At 41.2% G+C, this 21672-nt stretch overlaps 1 protein-coding gene across 3 annotated transcripts in view; it reads left to right on the top strand.

The window, feature by feature from the left end:
• LOC129766408 (sodium-dependent serotonin transporter) overlaps nucleotides 1–21181 on the top strand; it is a 139892-nt gene extending 118711 nt beyond the window's left edge. For all 3 annotated transcript variants that reach the window (XM_055766937.1, XM_055766936.1, XM_055766934.1), the window contains 3 exons: nucleotides 18841–19041; nucleotides 19111–19278; nucleotides 19347–21181. In XM_055766937.1, the coding sequence (XP_055622912.1) occupies nucleotides 18841–19041; nucleotides 19111–19278; nucleotides 19347–19427 (450 nt within the window). In that variant the 3' untranslated portion in view covers nucleotides 19428–21181. The remainder of the gene's footprint in view (nucleotides 1–18840; nucleotides 19042–19110; nucleotides 19279–19346) is intronic.
• Nucleotides 21182–21672: the final 491 nt, after the last annotated feature.

Genomic DNA, 21672 nt, shown 5'->3' with positions numbered 1-21672 from the left:
ACGAAGGTTAGTTTCGAATTTATTATATAATGGTTCGCAGACTTCCGTGAAAAAAAAAATTCATAAAAAATCATAACTTGTGAACTACTGGACCGAATCAGATAATCAACATTCAAAACAAGACTTTCAAAAAAAATTATATTTGCGCAAACAATTAATTCTAGTCGGATGGATCTATTCTAGTCACATAGGAATATCGAACTAAGACTAAAAACAAGTCAACTTTGAAATATCATCGTCCAAGAAAAAACAACACTTCTTTTATTTTTGGATGTGTGAAAAACCTCAACTTTCAAGAAAAAATATAAAAATATAGCGCACCTGATCCCGAGACCATGTAAACCATAAAAAAAATACAAATAAAATAAAAAAAACCACGAAAACAAAATCCAATTCTTGCGCATGTTTGATATCATTTCAAAGTAAACTAGTTCATTGACTTTTGATAAATTGGAAAATTTCTAATATATCCATAAAAATATCATCATTGTAGTAAAAAATCCTTAACAGAAAAAAATATGTTCAATGTGTTTTGCAGAAAACTTGATACTCGATTAAGGGATATTCATTCTGTACGGAAAATTTAATCATAGCTCTTTTTTAAGTAAAAAGTAGATGGGGTAGGGCCTAGGGGTACAGACGGAAGCTTGACGTAGGATTGTGATTGCTTGTAGTAATCTTTTGATGCGTCAGATGGAGGTCCTGGAAAAATAGTTCTTATAATCACGTATATCATTTAAACGGGTAGCATGAGGTAGAATCTGGGACCACATACTACCATGGACACGAAGAATTAGACATTATTTGATTTTTTTATATCGATGTTACAAAATGTGCACAAAATACATTAAAGCTATTACCACTCTTCTCTTCTATGTTGTCATGTTGTCCAGAACATTGTTTGCAGAGAGTTGTAATAAGTTTATAGTGATGTATATGAAGTATCCTATGGCCATAAGTGCTCTTTTGGAAAGTTCGTGTGGCTGCTGATCTTAACGGGTTCTGCAAGGAAGGGAATTAATTCCGCGGAATGAAGCGAGTAAAATAATAACATAGGTACTTTTGAGTAAGACATATATGGGTTACATAATATTAAGATCGCGCATACTTAAGCTATCATGATCTGACATTTGTGAGTATACACTTTCAAAGCTCTAAATCAGCAGCCAGTTAAATTCCCAAACAACATGCTCGATATAATGATATCCTGGACCACAAACACATGAATTGTTAGTAGCAAGACCTACACGATAAAAACGTGAACTGAGCACGAATTGATTGGACAACAACAAACAACAACAACAATCTAATAAAATCTTTATCAATGTTTAACCTTTTGAGCCAGGCTCTCATCATATTTTTGAGGAGAATAGAGTAAAACCATCCCAGATTATCTCCAACATAATTACAAGATCATCCTTCCATCGATTCTGCCAACTGATAAATGCCTATTATCGGCAAATGGAGAAAAATTCATATTCATCGACCTACAACGTGAGCTAACGCCCCTATGTATGCAACAACATTGCTCGTTGCGTTGTGGGGGAAAACGAGTGACCAGTAAAATTGAAATAACATACCCATTTTATTCGTGAAATTGTTTACTTTTTTAATATATTCATTGTACATACTTCAAGAAAAAAGATTGCTTGATGAATTTCCTTCTAATGGTATATAACACAACATATGTCGCAATAACGATTTTGAGTAATATGCGTTTGAAATCTCTTTATAAATCGTTACATGCCTCATTTTCAGTTTCGTAAGGTAACAAACACCCCCCCCCCCCCCCCCTCTATATAGAAATCAAAGACGTAGTCCAACTTAAAAAAGTGTTTATCACTCCCTATAATATAATCCTTTATTTGCTTCATGCACACAGCCAGTTTCTTTCAGTTTCGTATTCGCAAATAAAGAGCCGAATATCCAATTATTCGAATATCGAATAATGGTGCCGGCCATCCGGCCTCGAAACTGGCGACCAAATATCGGTATACAACCAAACTTCTATCCGTTTCATCACTACTCAAAAACTATGAATTTTTGGAAATAAATCATTTTTGGAAAAAAGGGGAAAATTTTGATTTTTCGGACCACCCTAGAATGGAAATGGGCACCTCAATACAAAAATAAAAATATTGGTCTTATATTCTGCGATAAGGAACAAAATCAATTGTCACGGAAATCTGAGAACCACTATAGAGCAATTCCAAATGAAATCGACAAATGACAGAACATGAGTGTTTTTGATCCCAAAAAAAAAGTTTGAATTCCGTTTGGGTTGAAGAAAATATGAGTTTTCCACAGCATTTGGGAATCTTTTGACTCAAGTGTATCTTTTGAAGGGGGCGTATCGATTTTAGTAAGAAAAATCTTTGATAATTTATATCTCAAAAACTATGAGTCGTACCGAAATAGCGTCTTAGAAAGAGTTATAGAGTATTGATGCTGAACGTGAAAAAATATACACTGAGAAAAAAAGCTAGTACTTTTTTGTGTTTACAAAAAAAAACTTTAATTTGCAATATCTAAAATAAATATTTTTTAATATTTTTTTTTATTTTTTTCATATAAAATAGAATTCATGTATAAAATTTAAAAAATCAGTTCAAGATGCTAATACTATTTTTGACCATCTTTGTGGAACATCGAATTTTTATGAATTTTCGAAACTTTGAATTTTTGTATGTTAATAATCATTTTAAGGCACAAATTATGAGTTCTGATGTGATTCAAAACGAAAAAGCTCTTAATCAATCACATTATAAATGCAACCATTCTCGAGATATTTGTAGAAACATTTCTGTTGTTCGTTAAAATTAAGATGTTAGTATTGGGCCATAGTGGCCCAACACGGCTTTCGGACTAAGTACTAACTCCTTCACGGTCGGTTTTAGACTGAGCTGTATTTCCTTAAATTTTACATTGCTTAGGTCACTTGGGTGTTTCTTGTTTCTCCATGTCAGCACAAAATGTGCGTTTGATTATACAGCGTTCGCATTATTTTGATTATACAGCATTCACACTATCGAGTCGGATCCTCCGCTGCGCCCCTTCCAGTTCGCGCAGTCGTTTCGTGTTTCTCCTCCAATGGTAGTAAATGATGGCGATCACCATCGCCACGATGAATGCCCCGTCTATGGAATATGATGCGACGTCGTGCATCGATATGGTATTCTCGATCTTATCGCTGCCGAACATTATACTTGTTTTTAATTGTCGCGTTTTCTTGGAACTCGTAATGTTCCCTACATTGTGGCGCATTTTATTGCATCGAGGAGGGTCTTAATCGCTGACCCAAGCACTCGAGCGTGTGAAACCACTTCGTTTGGAATTTCGGGTCTCGCTATTATCAGCGGAAATTTGCATTGTCAATTTTTTCATAGGGTCGTCACCCAATCTGATTTCGTGTACTTCCATTTTCTCCCCCCTTTGGGACGAGGGCGTAGTCTACCGTCCCAAATCATTTGGGGTGCTTGGGGAGGGGGATCGTCTTCTAGTTCGATTGCTTCGGCTTGAGATTGCTGTTCGTTATCAGCTGTGTTGTCATACTCTTCTATAATGGGTTGAATGGTGTGCTCCTCGACTGGTAGAGGAGCAAGTGTTCGCACGTTGCGTTTGTAAATTCCGGTAGCGGTTCGCACTACTGCCACTCGGACTACTCCATCATCTCCAGGGTGTATTTGTGTGACAATTCCCATAGGCCACCTTGCTACGGGAAGGTGATCGTCTCCGATCAATACGATTTGGCCTACCTTAACGTTGGCTTGTTGCTTGGTCCATTTTGCATAATCACGTAACTGGTGGAGATACTCGTCTCTCCATCTTCTCCAAAATTGTTCGAGCTGCGATTGTACTCGTTTCCATCTGGTTGTGAGATTGCTTCCATCCTCACTCTGCGTAGGGATGGGCACGGCTAGCATTGGGCGTGCTATCAAAAAATGACCGGGTGTGATCGCGGTCGGTGAATCTGGCGTCGTGTAAACAGGTGTGAGTGGTCGCGAATTCATTATTGCGGCCACTTGGTAGAACAGTGTCTGCAATTCCATGATGTTTAGCTGTGCTCCTCTGGCCGCTGCACTAAAGAGCCGCTTGGCTACCTTTATGTTCGCTTCCCAAAGTCCTCCAAAGCTGGGGCTTCGGGGTGGAATGAATGAAAATCTTATTCTGTGAGTTGCCGCAATATCAACTAATTTGTTTTGAAAAACTTCATTGTTATATATTCTTCGTAAACGATTGAGTTCTCTGCTGGCCCCGACAAAGTTCCGCCCATTGTCGGAGTAAATAACCTCGGGTATTCCCCTCACTGATGTGAAACGGAGTAGTGCTGATATGAACGCTGCCGTCGACTGATCTTCGACGACTTCTAGGTGAACTGCTTTGGTCGCAAAACATATGAAGATGCAAGCATATGCTGTGGTCTTGCATTTCGATTTTTGATTGAGATATACTTCGAATGGCCCACATAAGTCCACTCCCGTGTGAGTGAACGCTACTGATTCATTTACCCTGGGCGAGGGCAGTTGTCCCATTCGTTGCTGTAAACGTCTGGGCCGCGCTTTGGCACATAAGATGCATCGTTGAATGACTCCTTGTACGGTCCTTCGGAGATCCTTCATCCAAAATCTTTGTCGAAATTCGTTTATTACCAGATCTGTTCCGGCGTGAAATCTATCCTCATGTATTTTTTGAATTATTACCCTCGAAAATGGGTGCGATTTGGGAATCAATATTGGATTCTTTTGTGAGATGGGCATTTCTGCATTGTGGAGTCTCCCTGTGACATGTATGACTCCATTTCTGACGATTGCGTTGAGATGCTGGAAAGGTCCTTTCGTAGGCACCTTCCCAGTTTTTCGTAATTCCGCTACTTCATTTGGATAAATAGTGGCTTGCATAATTCGGACTACGAGTGTTAGTCCTTCATTCAATTCAGTGGTGGTGAGTGGGCCCGATCTCTTTTCGTTTCTGATGCCTGTGTCTTTATTGACCTTCTTCATATTGTTTATGGCTCTACGCAGCCATGCAAAGTGTCTTACTGTTTTGTCATGAGTGTGATGGTGCGGGTATTTTGCGATTAAGTCTTCGCATGCCTTTCCTGTTGCTGCTACCAATCGTGTTATTGGTTCTTTAATCTCTTCCTGTTCTGCAGCAGCAGTGTATTCGTAGCCGCTCTGCAGATAATATTGTCTTCTTCGTATACATTCCGGTCCGTGTAACCAAAATTCTAGTTTTGCTTCGCGTAATTTTCTGACTGGAATTCCTCTCGAAACCATATCAGCCGGATTTTCTTTCGTAGATATATATTTCCAATGCTCTGGATTCGTGGTGGAGTGTATCTTCTGCACTCTATTTCTAATGAAGGTTCCCCAACGTGTATTTGAAGATTTGATCCAACTTAGCGCTACTTGTGAATCACTGTAGTAATATTCCGACGAGATTCGACCGGCCAGAATGCTCTTTATTTTAGCAGTTAGTTCTGCTAGAAGTGCCGCCGCCAAGAGTTCCAGACGGGGCAGAGTGACCTTCTTCAAAGGCGCCACTCTCGATTTCGAACATAAGAGATTCGTACTCTCTTCTCCTTTTAAGTTGATTGCATGTAAGTAAATGACGCATCCATAAGCCTTTTCGGAGGCGTCACTGAATCCGTGTAAATCTAGTGCGATCGTATGACTCGGAGTCGACATCCGAGGTATTTCTATCTTGCTGAGCTCCACTAATGAAGCTTCGAACTTCTTCCATGAGCTTAGTGCTTGATCTGGAACATCATCGTCCCAGCTGACGTTATAAGTCCACAATTCTTGCATCAATATTTTAGCTGTAATGATTACAGGTTGTATCAATCCGATTGGGTCATACAGTCTCAAAATCTTCGAGACCATCTGTCGCTTTGTGAGCGCTTCGTATGTTTCACCTATGTTTTTCGTACTGATGAACTGGAACACGTCTGTTTTGGGGTTCCAGGCTATCCCCAATGTCTTTATGACCTCTTGGTCACCAACTTGGATCAATGGTTCCAAGTCTTTCTCTGGAATTCCTTCCAGTACGCTTGCGTTGTTTGATGCCCACTTTCGAAGTGGAAATCCATGAAGTGACAATGCATGCTCTATTTCTCGTTTCGTCTCCGTCAGTTCATCTGCGTTGGACGCTCCAATCATTAGATTGTCAACATAGAACGATCGTTGAATGGTGTCGGCAATTCTCGGATTTACCGACCGATAATCTTCAGCTGCTTCGTGTAGTGCCCTACAGGCCAAGAATGATGAAGACGCTTCACCATATGTGACAGTCGTCAGTCTATACGCTTTCAATTGATCATTGGGGCTGTCGCGCCACAAAATACATTGTAACCAAGTGTCTGTGTATGCGATGTGAATTTGTCTGTACATCTTTGCAATATCTGCTACTAGCACGTCGTTGTGCGTCTTGAAATCAATTAGCAGATCAAATAAGTCCTTTTGAATGGTTGGTCCCACGATTTGTATATCGTTCAGGGATACTCCGGTTGACGTCTTTGCACTTGCGTCGAACACCACCCTAACCTTGGTGGATGTTGAATCTGGTTTCACCACACACGAGTGAGGGATGAAATACTTTACTTTGTGAAAGTCTTCTGTGGTGACTGGTACCATATGTCCCAGTGTTTCATATTCATTCATGAATGCCCTGTACTCTTTGTACAGGTCTGCATTCCGCTTGAGCCTTTGCTCAAGCGATGTGAATCTTCTATATGCTTGTTGATAAGAGTCGCCTAACGATGACGGCTCCCCCCGTAGGGGCATTCGTGTAATGTATCTCCCGTCGGGAGCGATCTCTAACGTTGTGCGGAAGTGACTTTCCGCCTCGCATTCGTCATGTTGCTTTGGTTCCCAGTCTTGAAAGCACGCTTCTTCAAGACGCCAAAACTTCTCTATGAGTTTGGCCATTTCGTCCTGTGGGAATTCGAATTCATTTCTGCTACACCTTGTAGCAGACAATACAGTGGTTGATGGGCTGCTGTGACGTAGCGTCCCACATGCAATCCAGCCCAAGCTGGACTCTTGATACGTAGGACCGTTGGCTACGCTAAGCCGGCCTGGCATTAGAATTTTGAAAAATATTCTCGCTCCGAGGAGAATGTCGATTTCATTCGATCTGTAAAACTGGGGATCGGCAAGGTGCAATTGTTCTGGTATCCGTATACCCTTTTCATCAATAGCTGTGCTTGGTTGATCGTCCAATATCTTTGGCACTATGATCAATTCTAAACTTTCATTGTAGTTGCTTGCGTGAGAGGCTATCACAGTTTTGATACCCCTTTTAACATGTGCTTGTCCGCTAACTCCTTTAATGGTTACGTTTACCGAGTGTTGCGGAATTCCTAGGCTTCGAGCGGCCTTTTCTGTGATTGTTTCTACTTGACTCCCTGAATCAAGTAGACATCGAAGAGGGTGCCATTTCTGCTCACCCTTAACATGAATTATGGCTGTGCCCAGAAAGACGTATTCTTCCTGAGCTAGTCATTTCGTTGAACTTGCTTGTGCTTGATTGACATCCTTCTCGGGATGCAATTGTTGGATCTCGTCCCCCTTGGGAGAGTCTCCACGATGAAGTAGTGTATGATGCTTCGTGCTGCATATTTGGCATTTCCGTTGTGATTTGCACTCCTTCGTTGAGTGCCCAGGTATGAGGCAATTAAAGCAGTGCCTCCCTGCTTTGATAGTTTCCCATCGTTCTGGGATGCTCATTTTCGTGAATTTAGGACACGTAAATGCTGTGTGTCCTTCATTGTGACAAACGTAGCACCGCTGTGCTTCCCTTTTGTCTTTGGTGGTCGCAGCTTTGCCTTCGATTGCTGCTACGACTTTCGGCTGGGGTCGATGACTAGAGTGTGCCGTTTCGGCAGCCACTTTGCAAGTCATCTGGTTAGCCAGCCGCTCTAATTCTATTTTGAATTCGCTCCAAACATAAATGCGCTGGAGGTCCAACTTTTCTTCAATCTTAGAAAGTGTTGATTCATCCAATCGTTCTTTCACTAAGCATATTAGTAACCCATTGGCGATGCAATCTGGTTCGCCAGGTTGTTCATTTGCTATTTGTCGAGTGGCGGACAATAGTGTATCGACAGCGTCGATCAGTCCTAGTATCGCTCTTTGCGATGCCTTATGTATCCTTTTAATTTTCAGCAGAGTGTAAAAGTAACCTTCATATGCGATTCGTTTCTTGTAGAATCTTGCTTCCAGTTTGGCCCAGGCTTCAGTGAAAGGCACTCCTGAATTCTCGAGTGCTTCGCAGGAGTTACGAGCGGGCTCGTATTCTAAACATTTCGCCAGGAAAGCGTATTTGCTTGCATCCTCGTTTAGGGTCGCAATCCGCTTCTCAAAGCGGGCTTTAAACGATAGCCACTCGGTGGCTGACCCACGGAACTTCGGGAGCTCCAATCGGGGTAAATAATCGGCCTTGCTATTGCCGGTGATCATTGTTTGATCCAGTACTTGCCTTGAACCTTCATCCTGACTCGGTTCATTCGTCTGTGATTGCGCATGCCGTATTCTCTTTGCCAAACTGGCTCTGGACTTGATATATGCGGGGAGGAGAGCATCCCGTCTCTTGGAGGGCCCCGTTTGGCCCTCAATTTTCAGTATCACTGCACAAGCTTGATCGTACAAGCTTGTTAGTACTTCTTGTTGCACTAGTAATGTTTCGACTTCGTCGTCGTCTTCTGCTAATTTGCATGCGTCTTTGATAATCGGAGCAATGCTTTGCTCCAGTGCCGTTAGCTGCTTTTTCCAGCTTTCAACGGCATCGTCCTCGTTTGTCGTCATGTTTATTTGATTTGATAATTACTAACCGCTTTACTTGTTTGATTGACTCAAATACTTAGCTGGGTCATTGATTATGCTCCAGTCTAAATAGTCGGCTATGGCTTCGGCCGATCTATTTAGTTCAGTGGTAAATCTGCTTTCGTATCTGTTTATAACCGCGGCTCCTGCCGCCAAGTTGAACATGTGCGATATTATCAGTTTTATCGCTGCAGCTTCTTCCCGCGTACGACGCGGGTCCTGTTTCAAATTCTCCTCCGTATCCCTCATATACATGTAGCACATGGAATACAGTAGGTCGTTGGAATGTCGAGAATTCATCTTTACAAATTTTTCACATCAGTCACAATAATTCGTGTTTATCACACATCTTCCACGCAGTTGCACACCGTGCTTCGCTCACGGGCGAAGTTTACTTATTGATCACACAGTCACGCAGTGTCATGTTATGATTCCCGCGAATGGGAAATTCACGTTGTCAATTTTCAGCCACACAGTGGCGCATTGTAATAACTATGCAGTGGCGCAGCATACTTCCCGCGAGTAGGAAGTTCACTTTGTTAATTTTTAGCCACGCAGTGGCACACCATACTTCCCGCGAATGGGAGATTCATTTTCTTGGTTTCAGCCACTTAATGGCGCAACATCTTCCGTGCGCTGAGACAATGTCACTTCACTTTCCGATTATACAGCCATGCAATGGCATCACTTTTTCGCGCGCGGAGAGAATGTCACTTCACTTATCAGAATCGATTACTTTCGCGAGTCCGTGATCGCTCGAAGTGCGATCACGTCGGGGTCACCAAATGTTGTTCGTTAAAATTAAGATGTTAGTATTGGGCCATAGTGGCCCAACACGGCTTTCGGACTAAGTACTAACTCCTTCACGGTCGGTTTTAGACTGAGCTGTATTTCCTTAAATTTTACATTGCTTAGGTCACTTGGGTGTTTCTTGTTTCTCCATGTCAGCACAAAATGTGCGTTTGATTATACAGCGTTCGCATTATTTTGATTATACAGCATTCACACTATCGAGTCGGATCCTCCGCTGCGCCCCTTCCAGTTCGCGCAGTCGTTTCGTGTTTCTCCTCCAATGGTAGTAAATGATGGCGATCACCATCGCCACGATGAATGCCCCGTCTATGGAATATGATGCGACGTCGTGCATCGATATGGTATTCTCGATCTTATCGCTGCCGAACATTATACTTGTTTTTAATTGTCGCGTTTTCTTGGAACTCGTAATGTTCCCTACATTGTGGCGCATTTTATTGCATCGAGGAGGGTCTTAATCGCTGACCCAAGCACTCGAGCGTGTGAAACCACTTCGTTTGGAATTTCGGGTCTCGCTATTATCAGCGGAAATTTGCATTGTCAATTTTTTCATAGGGTCGTCACCCAATCTGATTTCGTGTACTTCCAATTTCCAATTTATTGTCTTTTTCAATTTTATTTTTTTTAAATTTGTGTAGATATTTTCATAAATAACTCTTTCTAAGACACTATTTCGGTAGGACTCAAAGTTTCTGAGATATAAATTATCAAACATTTCTCTTACTAAAATAGATACGCCCTTTTCAAAAGTTACACTTGAGTCAAAAAATTTCCAAATGCTGTGAAAGACTCATATTTCCTTCAACCCAAACGGAATACAAACTTTCATTCGAATAAAAAATACTCATGTTTTGTCATTTGTTGATTTCATTTGGAATTGCTCTATAATCAAATATAATCTGAGACAAATCTTCTTCTTCTTCAATGGCACTAACGTTCCTAGAGGAACTTCGCCGTCTCAACGTAGTATTACTTGCGTCATTTTTATTAGTACTTAGTTGAGATTTCTATGCCAAATAACACGCCTTGAATGCATTCTGAGTGGCAAGCTCTAGAATACGCGTGATCACAGTGCAAGTCGGAGGAAATTTATTTGACGAAAAATTCCCCCGACCAGAACGGGAATCGAACCCGAACACCCGGCATGTTAGTTATGACGCTAACCACTCGGCCACGGGAGCACATCTGAGACAAATGGGTTAGTGTAAAAAGTGGGTTAGATAAATTCAGTTGAGAACTATCGTAATAATTTTATTTATCATCGTTTCTAAAAACTCAAAATATGTTTATTTTTCGATTGGTAGTCCACTTTGCCTGCGTATTCTGATTGGTTTTTATTTATCATCCTAATTGATCGAATTGATGCTGTATGTTGTGTGTTATCTAACTTTCATTAAATACTAGCTGGCCCGGCAAACTTCGTCCCGCCCACAATTCTTTTTTCGTTATCACATTCACGTTTTCTTACGGTGCGCTTCGTTCATGGGTCCAGTCGCAGAACTGTTCATTGATTGATCTTCTAATCTACCCTTTAAAATTACCTTTTACTACACTTGCAAATAACATGTTTCTCCGTTACATGGAATAAATGTATAATACAGAAAATATAATAGAATAAAGACAGTCCTGATTCAGATAATTCCTTTCTTGAGTTTTGCTATTATCAACACATTTGGTGATCCATTTTTTTTATATAGATAGAAGAAGATATAGGAGTGCGTTTTATCACATTAAAATACATGGAAATGTATGTACTTCACAGATTTTGAATAATGAAAAAACTCAATTCAAATGTAATTACTACACACACACAGCCCTATGTCAAGATCTCGTTCGTTCCTCTAAGGCTCAGAGCCATCAATTTTTTTCATTTGTATGGCAGCCCTCCACTTAGAGAGGAGGAAATGGGTATGTCCCCACCATAGAAACATTTATTGCACCCTAAAATCTCCACATGCCAAATTTGGCTCCATTTTCATGATTAGTTCTTGAGTTATGGAGAAATTTATGCCTCATTTGTATGGCAGCCCCCCCTTACAGAGGGGGGAGGAGTGTCTATTCATCATAGAAACGTTTCTTGTCCCTTAAAACCTTCACATGCCAAATTTGGCTCTGTTTGCTTGATCAGTACTTGAATTAAGGAGAAATTTATGCTTCATTTGTATGGCAGCAAAAGTCCCTCCCCCCTAAGATAGAGGGGAGGAGTGTTTATTCATCATAGAAACATTCCTTGTCCCCTAAAACCTCCACATGCCAAATTTGACTCCATTTTCTTGATTAGTTCTTGAGTTATGGATAAATTTATGCTTCATTTGTATGGCAGCCCCCCCTTAGAGAGGGGGAGGAATGTCTAATAACCATAGAAACATTTATTGCACCCTAAAACCTCCACATGCCAAATTTGATTTCGTTTGCTTAATTAATTCTCGAGTAATGCAGAAATTTAATTTTTACTTGTATAGCAGACCCCCCTCAGAGAGAGGGGACGGGTCTCGAACTATCATCAGAACCTTCCCCGGCCCCAAAAACCCCAATTTCCATGTCGATCGGTTCAGTAGTTTCCGAGTCCATTATAATCAGACAGACAGACAGACAGAAACCCATTTTTATAGATATAGATGATCATCGCTATCATTAGATAAATTGACACTTAAAGGGTGTGTCACATCAAATTGCATCACGGAAAAAACGCTGTAGAAATTCGCCCAGTAGACTGATCCTTTTGAAAATTTTAGCCAGTAAAATAAAAACTATTAAACAACTTTTGGCACTTTCTTTTTATTCATACTTCGAGCCCAAGCCCGTATGCTCGCACCTTCCTCTTTACCCCGTCCATAAGGTTCTGTACAACGTCAGGTTGTAGTTTTTTTTGAACAGAAATCCATTTTCTCTTGAAGTCCGCCTCCGATTTGACAACGTTTGGGTTCTTCCGGAGGGCCCGCTTCATAATCGCCCAATATTGACGTAGGACTACGTCTTTCATTTCTATACCGGGGTGTAAAATCAAAGTTTCGAGAACGAAAGCGTTACGCTGGAGACCGAGATTTTGAGCGTTAATAGCTCTTAAACAACTGAACGAAATGGTATGATAAACACTTCATTTGAAAGATAAAATATCTACGCGTCATATACTTGTTACTTTTTCATCCAAAAACTTGTTTCAATAGTCTTAAAATTGCTTTCAAAACAGGCTATTGAAATCACCAATCGGTATATAAGCGAGCGCCGCTCGTAAACCCACTCAGTTATGATTGAACAGCGATTGGAGCATGTTGACGCTGTTGTTGTGAAGCTAATTTCGTTTATCATGAAAGCGCTGATGAACGGTGTCACCAAGAGCCTGTTTGTGCACCTAAGGCCAAAAGGGAATCCATCAGGAGGAGAGTGATGCCACGGTTCCGCTTGAAACATCGGAGCAGCCGCCACACACACACACACATACACACATACACGCGCGGAATTCTCGTTGCTATCATCGTTACTGAAAAATAATCTGCCAGTTCCCCTGGGAATTGAAAAATACATTCATGCGAAAGAGTTTATTTTAATGTTTTCTATCCATATAACACTGCAACCAAATACATTTGGTTTTGTTATTTTTCAATCAATCGCAATTAACAGGAAAGCTTCTGAATATTTTTTTCCCAATCAGTGGAAATTTTCGTATCCAATATTGGATGCATAACATGAAAAACGGAAAATGTTTCACATCGCGAAAATCAAGTCATTTTCGAGCGATTATTTGCTTTCTACTCATATAATGCTGCGACCAAATACATTTCGTTTTGGATTTTTTCAATCAAGTGCGATCAACGTAAGACCACGTCTTTCGGCAATTTATTAGAGGTGCAATGAATCTTTAGGAATTCCCTCTCTACGCGCACTGGCAAACAATGTTTACTCAACAATTTCTCAAACGAGAAATGGGTGTTGTGAGAAAGGATTAGCGAACGCGAAAACGACAAACGGGAGAAAGATATGTTTGGAGGTTGAAGGAAATTGGCAGAAAACTTCTTCATTCTATCATTCAAATAATGTGATTCATACCACATCGTTTTGCCAGAAAGAGATTATTAATGTTCAAAGGAGGAATCGAGTCCTCCGAGGAAATTACCCAGCGCAAATTAGAGTCGACTATCGATTGCGGCATTCGTACACAAATAATTTTATAATGCAGTTTCACCAAAGTGATTTCTTCGGATATATTCACTACATCATGTCATGTATTTCATATTCTTCATTAAGAAATCCATATCCATGGCACCTATCGGTAACGAATTATTATCGAAACCACGATTTTCGCTAAATGCTCCTTTCAGTTCGGCCTGTAAAAAACTTTTCTGTACTCTAATCCATCAAATTTGGAGCCCTGAAAAGGGCCGTTGATTATATGCTAAGCTAATATAGCACGCTCTCCTCGGATACGATGGGCCAGCTGGATGTCCTTGGGCATGATGTGACGCGTTTTGCATGGATAGCACACAAATTGGTATCTTCTAATAAGCCTCCTGCAGCGTCATAGCCGCGGAACTTTGGAAGCGCAAGTCGGTTTTGAAGTCCTGAGCAATTCCACGATCCAAATGCTGCAAAGGTAGCTGCGGATCAGCAATTCGGTCGACTTCTGATAGCGATGAATTTCACGCAAAGTTCCCGGTCGATAGCGATGTGGCTTCTCCACCTATCCTGCTACTGGTGCGCTTATCCGAGCTGACTTCGTGTGCCCTACCACCGAATGACTAACGAGCTGTCTGCGAAAGACTAACGAGCTCGAGTCCTCACGGTGCGAGAGTACAATAAGAAATGAACTAAAGCAAAGGAAGCGTCATTTTATAAACCATAAAAGTATAGAATCTAAATCCCACCCTTATTATATTCGTGAGTATACAGTAAGCTTATATTATAAAGAGGGTGGGGTTTACATTCGATTCTTTTATGTTTTATAAAATGACACTTCCCTTGCTTTCGTTCATTTCTTACTCTACTCTCGCACCGTGAGGACTTGTTTCATCGGGACTAAGCAGACAGCTCGTTAGTCCTTCGGCGGTAAGGCACCACGAAAGCAGCTCGGATAAGCGCACCAGCCGCAGGAAGCGTGAAGAAGCCACATCGCTATCGACCGGGAACTTTGCATGAAATTCGTCGCTATCAGAAGTCGACCGAATTGCTGATCCGCAAGCTACCTTTGCAGCATTTGGTTCGTGGAATTGTTCAGGACTTCAAAACCGACTTGCGCTTCCAAAGTTCCGCGGTTATGACGCTGCAGGAGGCTTATTCGAAGATACCAATTTGTGTGCTATCCATGCAAAACGCGTCACATCATGCCCAAGGACATCCAGCTGGCCCATCGTATCCGAGGAGAGCGTGCTATATTAGCTTAGCATATAATCAACGGCCCTTTTCAGGGCTCCAAATTTGATGGATTAGAGTACAGAAAAGTTTTTTACAGGCCGAACTGAAAGGAGCATTTAGCGAAAATCGTGGTTTCGATAATAATTCGTTACCGATAGGTGCCATGGATATGGATTTCTTAATGAAGAATATGAAATACATGACATGATGTAGTGAATATATCCCCATATCGAAGAAATCACTTTGATGAAACCGTTTACTGTTTGTCGTTTTTAAGTGTTGAGAAAGGGCATTATTTTGCTGAGTAAATTCCAAGAAAAAATCCATTCCTTCTTTAAGCGTGATTCATTCTGCTTCGGATCAACGGAACAGTGATAATCATTTCATACAAAAGATAAAATGTCCAAGAGTTATATGATTGCTATTTATTGAGTCGGAAAATTGTTTCAATAGCTTAATGATAGCTTCGAAAACAGGTTATAAAATGACGCTTCCTTTGCTTTCGTTCATTTCTTACTCTACTCTCGCACTACTCTCTTGTTTGGGACCAAGCAGATAGCAGGTTAGTCTTTCAGTGGTAAGGCACACGAAAGCAGCTCGGATAAGCGCACCAGCCGCAGGATAGGTGAAGAAGCCACATCGCTATCGACCGGGAACTTTGCATGAAATTCATCGCTATCGGAAGTCGACCGAATTGCTGATCCGCAAACTACCTTTGCAGCTTTTGGATCGTGGAATTGCTCAGGACTTCAAAACCGACTTGCGCTTCCAAAGTTCCGCGGTTATGACGCTGCAGGAGGCTTATTCGAAGATACAAATTTGTGTGCTATCCACGTAAAACGCGTCACATCATGCCCAAGGACATCCAGCTGGCCTATCGTATCCGAGGAGAGCGTGCTATATTAGCTTAGCATATAATCAACAGCCCTTTTCAGGGCTCCAAATTTGATGGATTAGAGTACAGAAAAGTTTTTTGCAGGCCAAACTGAAACGAGAATTTTCGTTTGGATGCCATACAGCATCGAGAAAATTCCGGAAAGATCTAATCGTTGCTGAAAAATAATCTGCCAGTTCCCTGGGAATTGAAGAATACATCCATGCGAAAGAGTTTATTTTAATGTTTTCTAATTATATGGCGAACACAGCGACCAAATACATTTGATTTCGTAATTTTTCAATCAAGTGTAATTAGCTGGAAGACTTCTGAAGATTATTCTTTCCCATCAGTAGGGTATTTTCGTATCCAATAATGGATGCATAACATGAAAAACGGAAAATGTTTCGTATCGCCAAAATTATATAATTTTCAATCGATTATTGCTCAGTCGCCGAAATTTTCATACTCAGAGAGTTCATTCTCCTCTAGATTGCCTTCCAAATTGCCATCGTAAACCACACCTTCTCTCGATTCAATCACGCACGAAAAGCATACTGAAATGATATTCTGGTGGTGAAACCCATTCATTTTTCGTGAGGCGTCGTGCACAAATTACGTAACGCGATAAGGGGGTAGGGGTTAGATGTTGCGTTACTTTCTGTTTATTAGAGATAGGAAATTGCGTTACGAAAGGGGGGGGGAGGTTCAAAATCCGGATTTTTGCGTTACGTAATTTGTGCACGACGCCTGAGGACATCGACAAGACAACATCGTTACTGAACAAGCTGAACGGCGAGGGATCGAGGTATTCATTACCTGGCTTGACCTGACCTGAAATGCAATCAGTTTGTTTTAACTGTGAGGGAGCGCAGAAAAGCCGATCGATCAGAAGGAGAAGAGAAGGTGACCAAGAGAGTATCAGCATCGAAATACGGTTCCTCGGGAAGACATAGAAGCAGCCGTCACACACACACACACACACATACACGCGCGCAACTCTTTTCGTTTGCTGGTTATCGAGAGGAAACCTGGAAAGAAATGATCGTTGCTGAAAAATAATCTGCCAGTTCCCCTTGGAATTGAAAATTACATTCAAGCGAGTTTATTTTAATGTTTTCTATCCATATAATACTGCGACCACATACATTTGGTTTTGTGATTTGTCAATCAAGTGCAGTTAGCAGGAAAGCTTCTGAAGATTATTCTTCAGAACAAGGTTTTTTGTATCCAATATTGGATGCATAAAACCTTGAGTCTTCAAAGTAACACTCTCATTTTTGAAGTCACCCAAATATTTATTTATTCATTCATTCAGGATGGATTTAGATTCAACTTCAAACAAATGATCTCTAAATCAACGAGAGTCCTACGTCACCCTTGCGGTTATACCATAGATATAACCCACTTCATGTTTTTCTCTATTGGGCGAAGCTCCGGCGCGTTGGGCGGGTTCATTTCCTTTGGCACGAAGGTGACCCCGTTGGCTTCGTACCACTCCAACACGTCCTTTGAATAGTGGCACGAAGCGAGATCCGGCCAGAAGATGGTCGGGTCCTCGTGCTGCTTCAATAGTGTTAGTAAGCGCTTCTGTAGGCACTCCTTAAGGTAAACCTGCCCGTTTACCGTGCCGGTCATCACGAAGGGAGCGCTCCGCTTTCCGCAAGAGCAGATCGCTTGCCACACCATGTACTTTTTGGCAAACTTGGATAGTTTCTGCTTGCGAATCTCCTCCGGAACGCTGAATTTGTCCTCTGCGGAGAAGAACAACAGGCCCGGCCGCTGACGAAAGTCCGCTTTGACGTAGGTTTCGTCGTCCATTACCAGGCAATGCGGCTTCGTCAGCATTTCGGTGTACAGCTTCCGGGCTCGCGTCTTCCCCACCATGTTTTGCCTTTCGTCGCGGTCAGGAGCCTTCTGAACCTTGTATGTACGCAGGCCCTCCCGCTGCTTGGTCCGCTGGACGAATGAACTTGACAAATTCAGCTTATTGGCGACATCCCGGACCGAACTTCTCGGATCACGTCTAAACTGCTTAACTACGCGCTTGTGATCTTTTGTCACTGACGGAGCATCCATTTTTGCCGTTCTTCACCTTCCGGTCGATGGTTAGGTTCTCGAAGTATCGTTTTAGTACTCTGCTGACCGTGGATTGGACGATTCCCAGCATCTTACCGATGTCCCGATGTGACAACTCCGGTTTCTCGAAATGAGTGCGCAGGATTAATTCACGACGCTCTTTTTCGTTCGACGACATTTTTCCAAATTTACGAAAAATTGACAGTGAAGCATGGCCAACGTGATCTATACACTCTTATCAGATTATCTGATTATAAGCTGAAGATATAATTCCTAAAAATTAAATTTCTACAGTGTTTTTTCCGTGATGCAATTTGATGTGACACACCCTTTAGTACTCTCTGTCTTAACGCCGGCCATATGAACAGAACCATGACTATGTATGGTATAATGATCAAATTATGATATCTGCTATAAACAGCAAGTCATCCATGTATCTGAGAAAATAGCTCAGGGTCAATTAGCTCAAAGGGAAGCATCTTCAGAATGCCAAATAAATCTTGATTGGGTATGACGTGCCTATTTAGAGCAGTTGAAACCCCTGCGAATCCAAGATTAACGGGTGAAATGATCAAAATGTGGTCAACTTGAATTTGACGTATTTCTTTCGAACGTTCCGCCCCTTAAATTCGTAATATAATTTTGATCTTTTGCCTGGAATATTAATTGCCAATTTGTTGAGCTTGTTGATCAAGGTAGGAAACTTCACATAACGAATAAGGCTGAATTTGTCCTGTACATTATGAAGAAAGAATATTGAGAATAATTTAGATTTTAATGTCATTGAAAGCAAAAGCTGAAACGTAAATAATATTATGACAGCAGTAGTGATGCTACCTGTACAACTCATCACTATTTTCAACCTCGAATCACCCTGCATTCTGTTCATTTGCTCTCTTTCAGGGTGGCGTCTATCTGGTGAATTTCCTCAACGTTTATGGCCCCGGGCTGGCGATACTGTTCGTCGTTTTTGTGGAGGCGGCCGGAGTGTTTTGGTTCTATGGTGTGGAAAACTTTTCCGCTGACATCGAACAGATGCTGGGCAAGAAGCCGTCTCTGTTTTGGCGTATCTGCTGGAAGTACATCAGCCCGACGTTTCTGTTTGTGAGTAATATCCACGAGCTGTTCGCCCTGTTTCCGCGAAATAATTCCTTGAGATTTTGTGCTCCACAGTGCATTCTGATCTTCTCGCTGCTGGGATACGAAGCCATGCTGGAGGGGGAATACCAATATCCCGAGTGGAGCATAGCGGCCGGATGGATGCTGACACTATCCTCGGTGCTCTGCATACCACTGTATGTGATCTACAAGTTTATGATTAGTGACGGTGGTTGTCGCAGTGTAAGTATTGCATCGTTCAATCAGTGGTTGAAGTTATGATCTGTATTGTTTGTCCGTTTTTTCAACAGAGACTTCGTCAAACGTTCAAACCAGAACCGCTGATACCGACCGCTGTGCCCGGTCAGATCTACTCCGGCACTGCCGTCTGACAAGATTGCCCAAGCGATCGCATGCAGACGCAGCAAGCGTCACGTCCATGCTGCTGCTACCGTTGCTTTAATCGTATCGATTCACCAACGAACTGTAGCTGTTCCCCGAAATGCTACTGCAACTACAATACAACTAATCTCAACATAGATAATACTAGCGTACGTCATTCAACTAGTGGTACCAATTATGATAACAGTAGCGATAAGCCTAAGGTGGGTCTGTTGTTAGATGTCAACGGGAGCTCCTGCAAGAAGCATAGTGATATCGATAGTACTTACTACTACTACTATTATGACTACTACAACCGTGACAGTGCTGCCAGCAGCTACAGCGGAGTGTATTCCGGTTTTAGGACGACGAAACTTTCCTTTCCGTTGGCCACAGAGTGGCTCGTTTAGTTTCATCGCCAAAGATTTCCGTATCGATTCAGCGCATCACCTACCAAAAAGACTTCCTATTTTCTAGACATAAAAGCCAATTAGCAAACCTTACCGCCGTATGGTTTTAGACCAATTGTTGCATTAGTTGTTCATCAGAGTTTACTGAAGCTGAAGGTTCGACTCGTCGCAGAAACAGCCAAATGCGGCGGATTGGCCCCACAAAGCTCAGAACGTTACCTCGCTCAGTTTGGTTGATATTTGTTAGAGAATATGGAAGGGGAAATGCCACCTAATTGTATAGAACCCTAACGACAGAATAGAGGATAAACAAAACATATTGCGTAGGAATCATGTTACAGGTGTTTGTTAATAGAAGAGCGTCGTTTTTATTAGGAAGAGAATCTTATTCAACTCAGTGTGTTATGTGTTATGCTTTAATGAAAATAGATCAAATGATAGTATACAGGTATATTGTACACATTAAAATAGCCAATGACGAAAATGAAAACAAAATCTAGCCAATCAATCTAGTGTTTGTATGATGTGCTTTAGAGAAGACAAAAACAATGAGATAGTTACATATTTATAGAAGCTAAGAGCCTGTACAACGCATTCGTCAAAATTTCGTTACTGTATCCGGCTGTGGGGAAGAAAACATAGTGGGAATCGTTCGATTCGGTGAAGAAGGGCTCAAACAGCAAGCAGCCATTTGCAGTTTGAGCTGTCAATCACGACTTGGACTTGTTCGAAATTTCACCCTTGTACTTTTTTCTCTAGCTCGGAAATGTGTTTGCGTTTCCAGAATTGTTAGACAATAAATAGAGTTTTATTTGATTTTTTCCACCTGAAATTTTCTGGGGTTTCAGTGTTCATCCGAACGTCCGTTGGTTCAATAGCAACTTTAGAAAAACAAAGAACATAAGTTATTGGTATTTAAAATCATTACAGCAAGAAAATTGGTTCGTGGTGGACGCTGTAGAAAATTCGGGGATGGATAGATGAATAGTGTCACCAGCAGAATTATATTCCGTTAAAATTAAAAAAAAAAAACTACTAAGATTGGCTTACATTCTATTAGGCGGAAGTTCTATAATACCTCGCATTACGAGTGATAGTTTACGATGATCAATTCCATCGAAGGGTTCTAAGAAGCCCAAACAAAGCAACTAATTCACTATTTTTCGAAATCAGATTTCAGTATCTAAAAGTCTTGATCATCTTGGTCATCAAACTGAGAAAGGTTGATGGAAAGTATCAATTGCCAGTCAACAAATCAAGTGTATTCCTAAAGTGGCTTTAAGCAATTCATCGGCAACGCAAACTCAATGGAAATATGAGAAGCAACGGGGTACAAAGTAGTAATGAAACGCTCCTCCAATTTTCTCGGAACCTTGCACAATCGGAAATAAAAAAAAAACTACTGAACGTAACAATATATTTGTTGTTTTGTTTCGAGAATACATAAGCTTAATAAACTACCTGCCTACAAAAACAGTTCTGTTTTCTGTAAAATTAGTTCAATTCTTGCTCCCGACATTCTTCTTTCGGAAAGAAAGGAAAGCTATTGGTCAGAGTGATAACCAGCTAAAAAGGTGTAAGTTAAATGATCTATATTTTTTCAAAGTAATAACTCAGGGAGTATTCTCCAAAATTTATTCTTTATGAATTTATTCTTTATATCTTCGAAAATTGTTTTAGTTTGGAACGAAACTTGAGAGTTAACTCTTTAGTTGGCAATTTAGGAGGCCTCAAAAAGGATCGATAGTTTACGTAATTTTGTCGCCTGGGACGCATCAGAACCATTGATATTCCTGCATAAACATGAGAAAAAACTAGGTACTCTCCGGTTGTAGATGTTAACAGA

Source organism: Toxorhynchites rutilus, chromosome 2, assembly GCF_029784135.1.
Source record: "Toxorhynchites rutilus septentrionalis strain SRP chromosome 2, ASM2978413v1, whole genome shotgun sequence".
NCBI lineage: Eukaryota > Metazoa > Arthropoda > Insecta > Diptera > Culicidae > Toxorhynchites > Toxorhynchites rutilus.
Note: the sequence above shows the minus strand (reverse complement) of the source record. Positions and strands in the feature narration are given on the sequence as shown.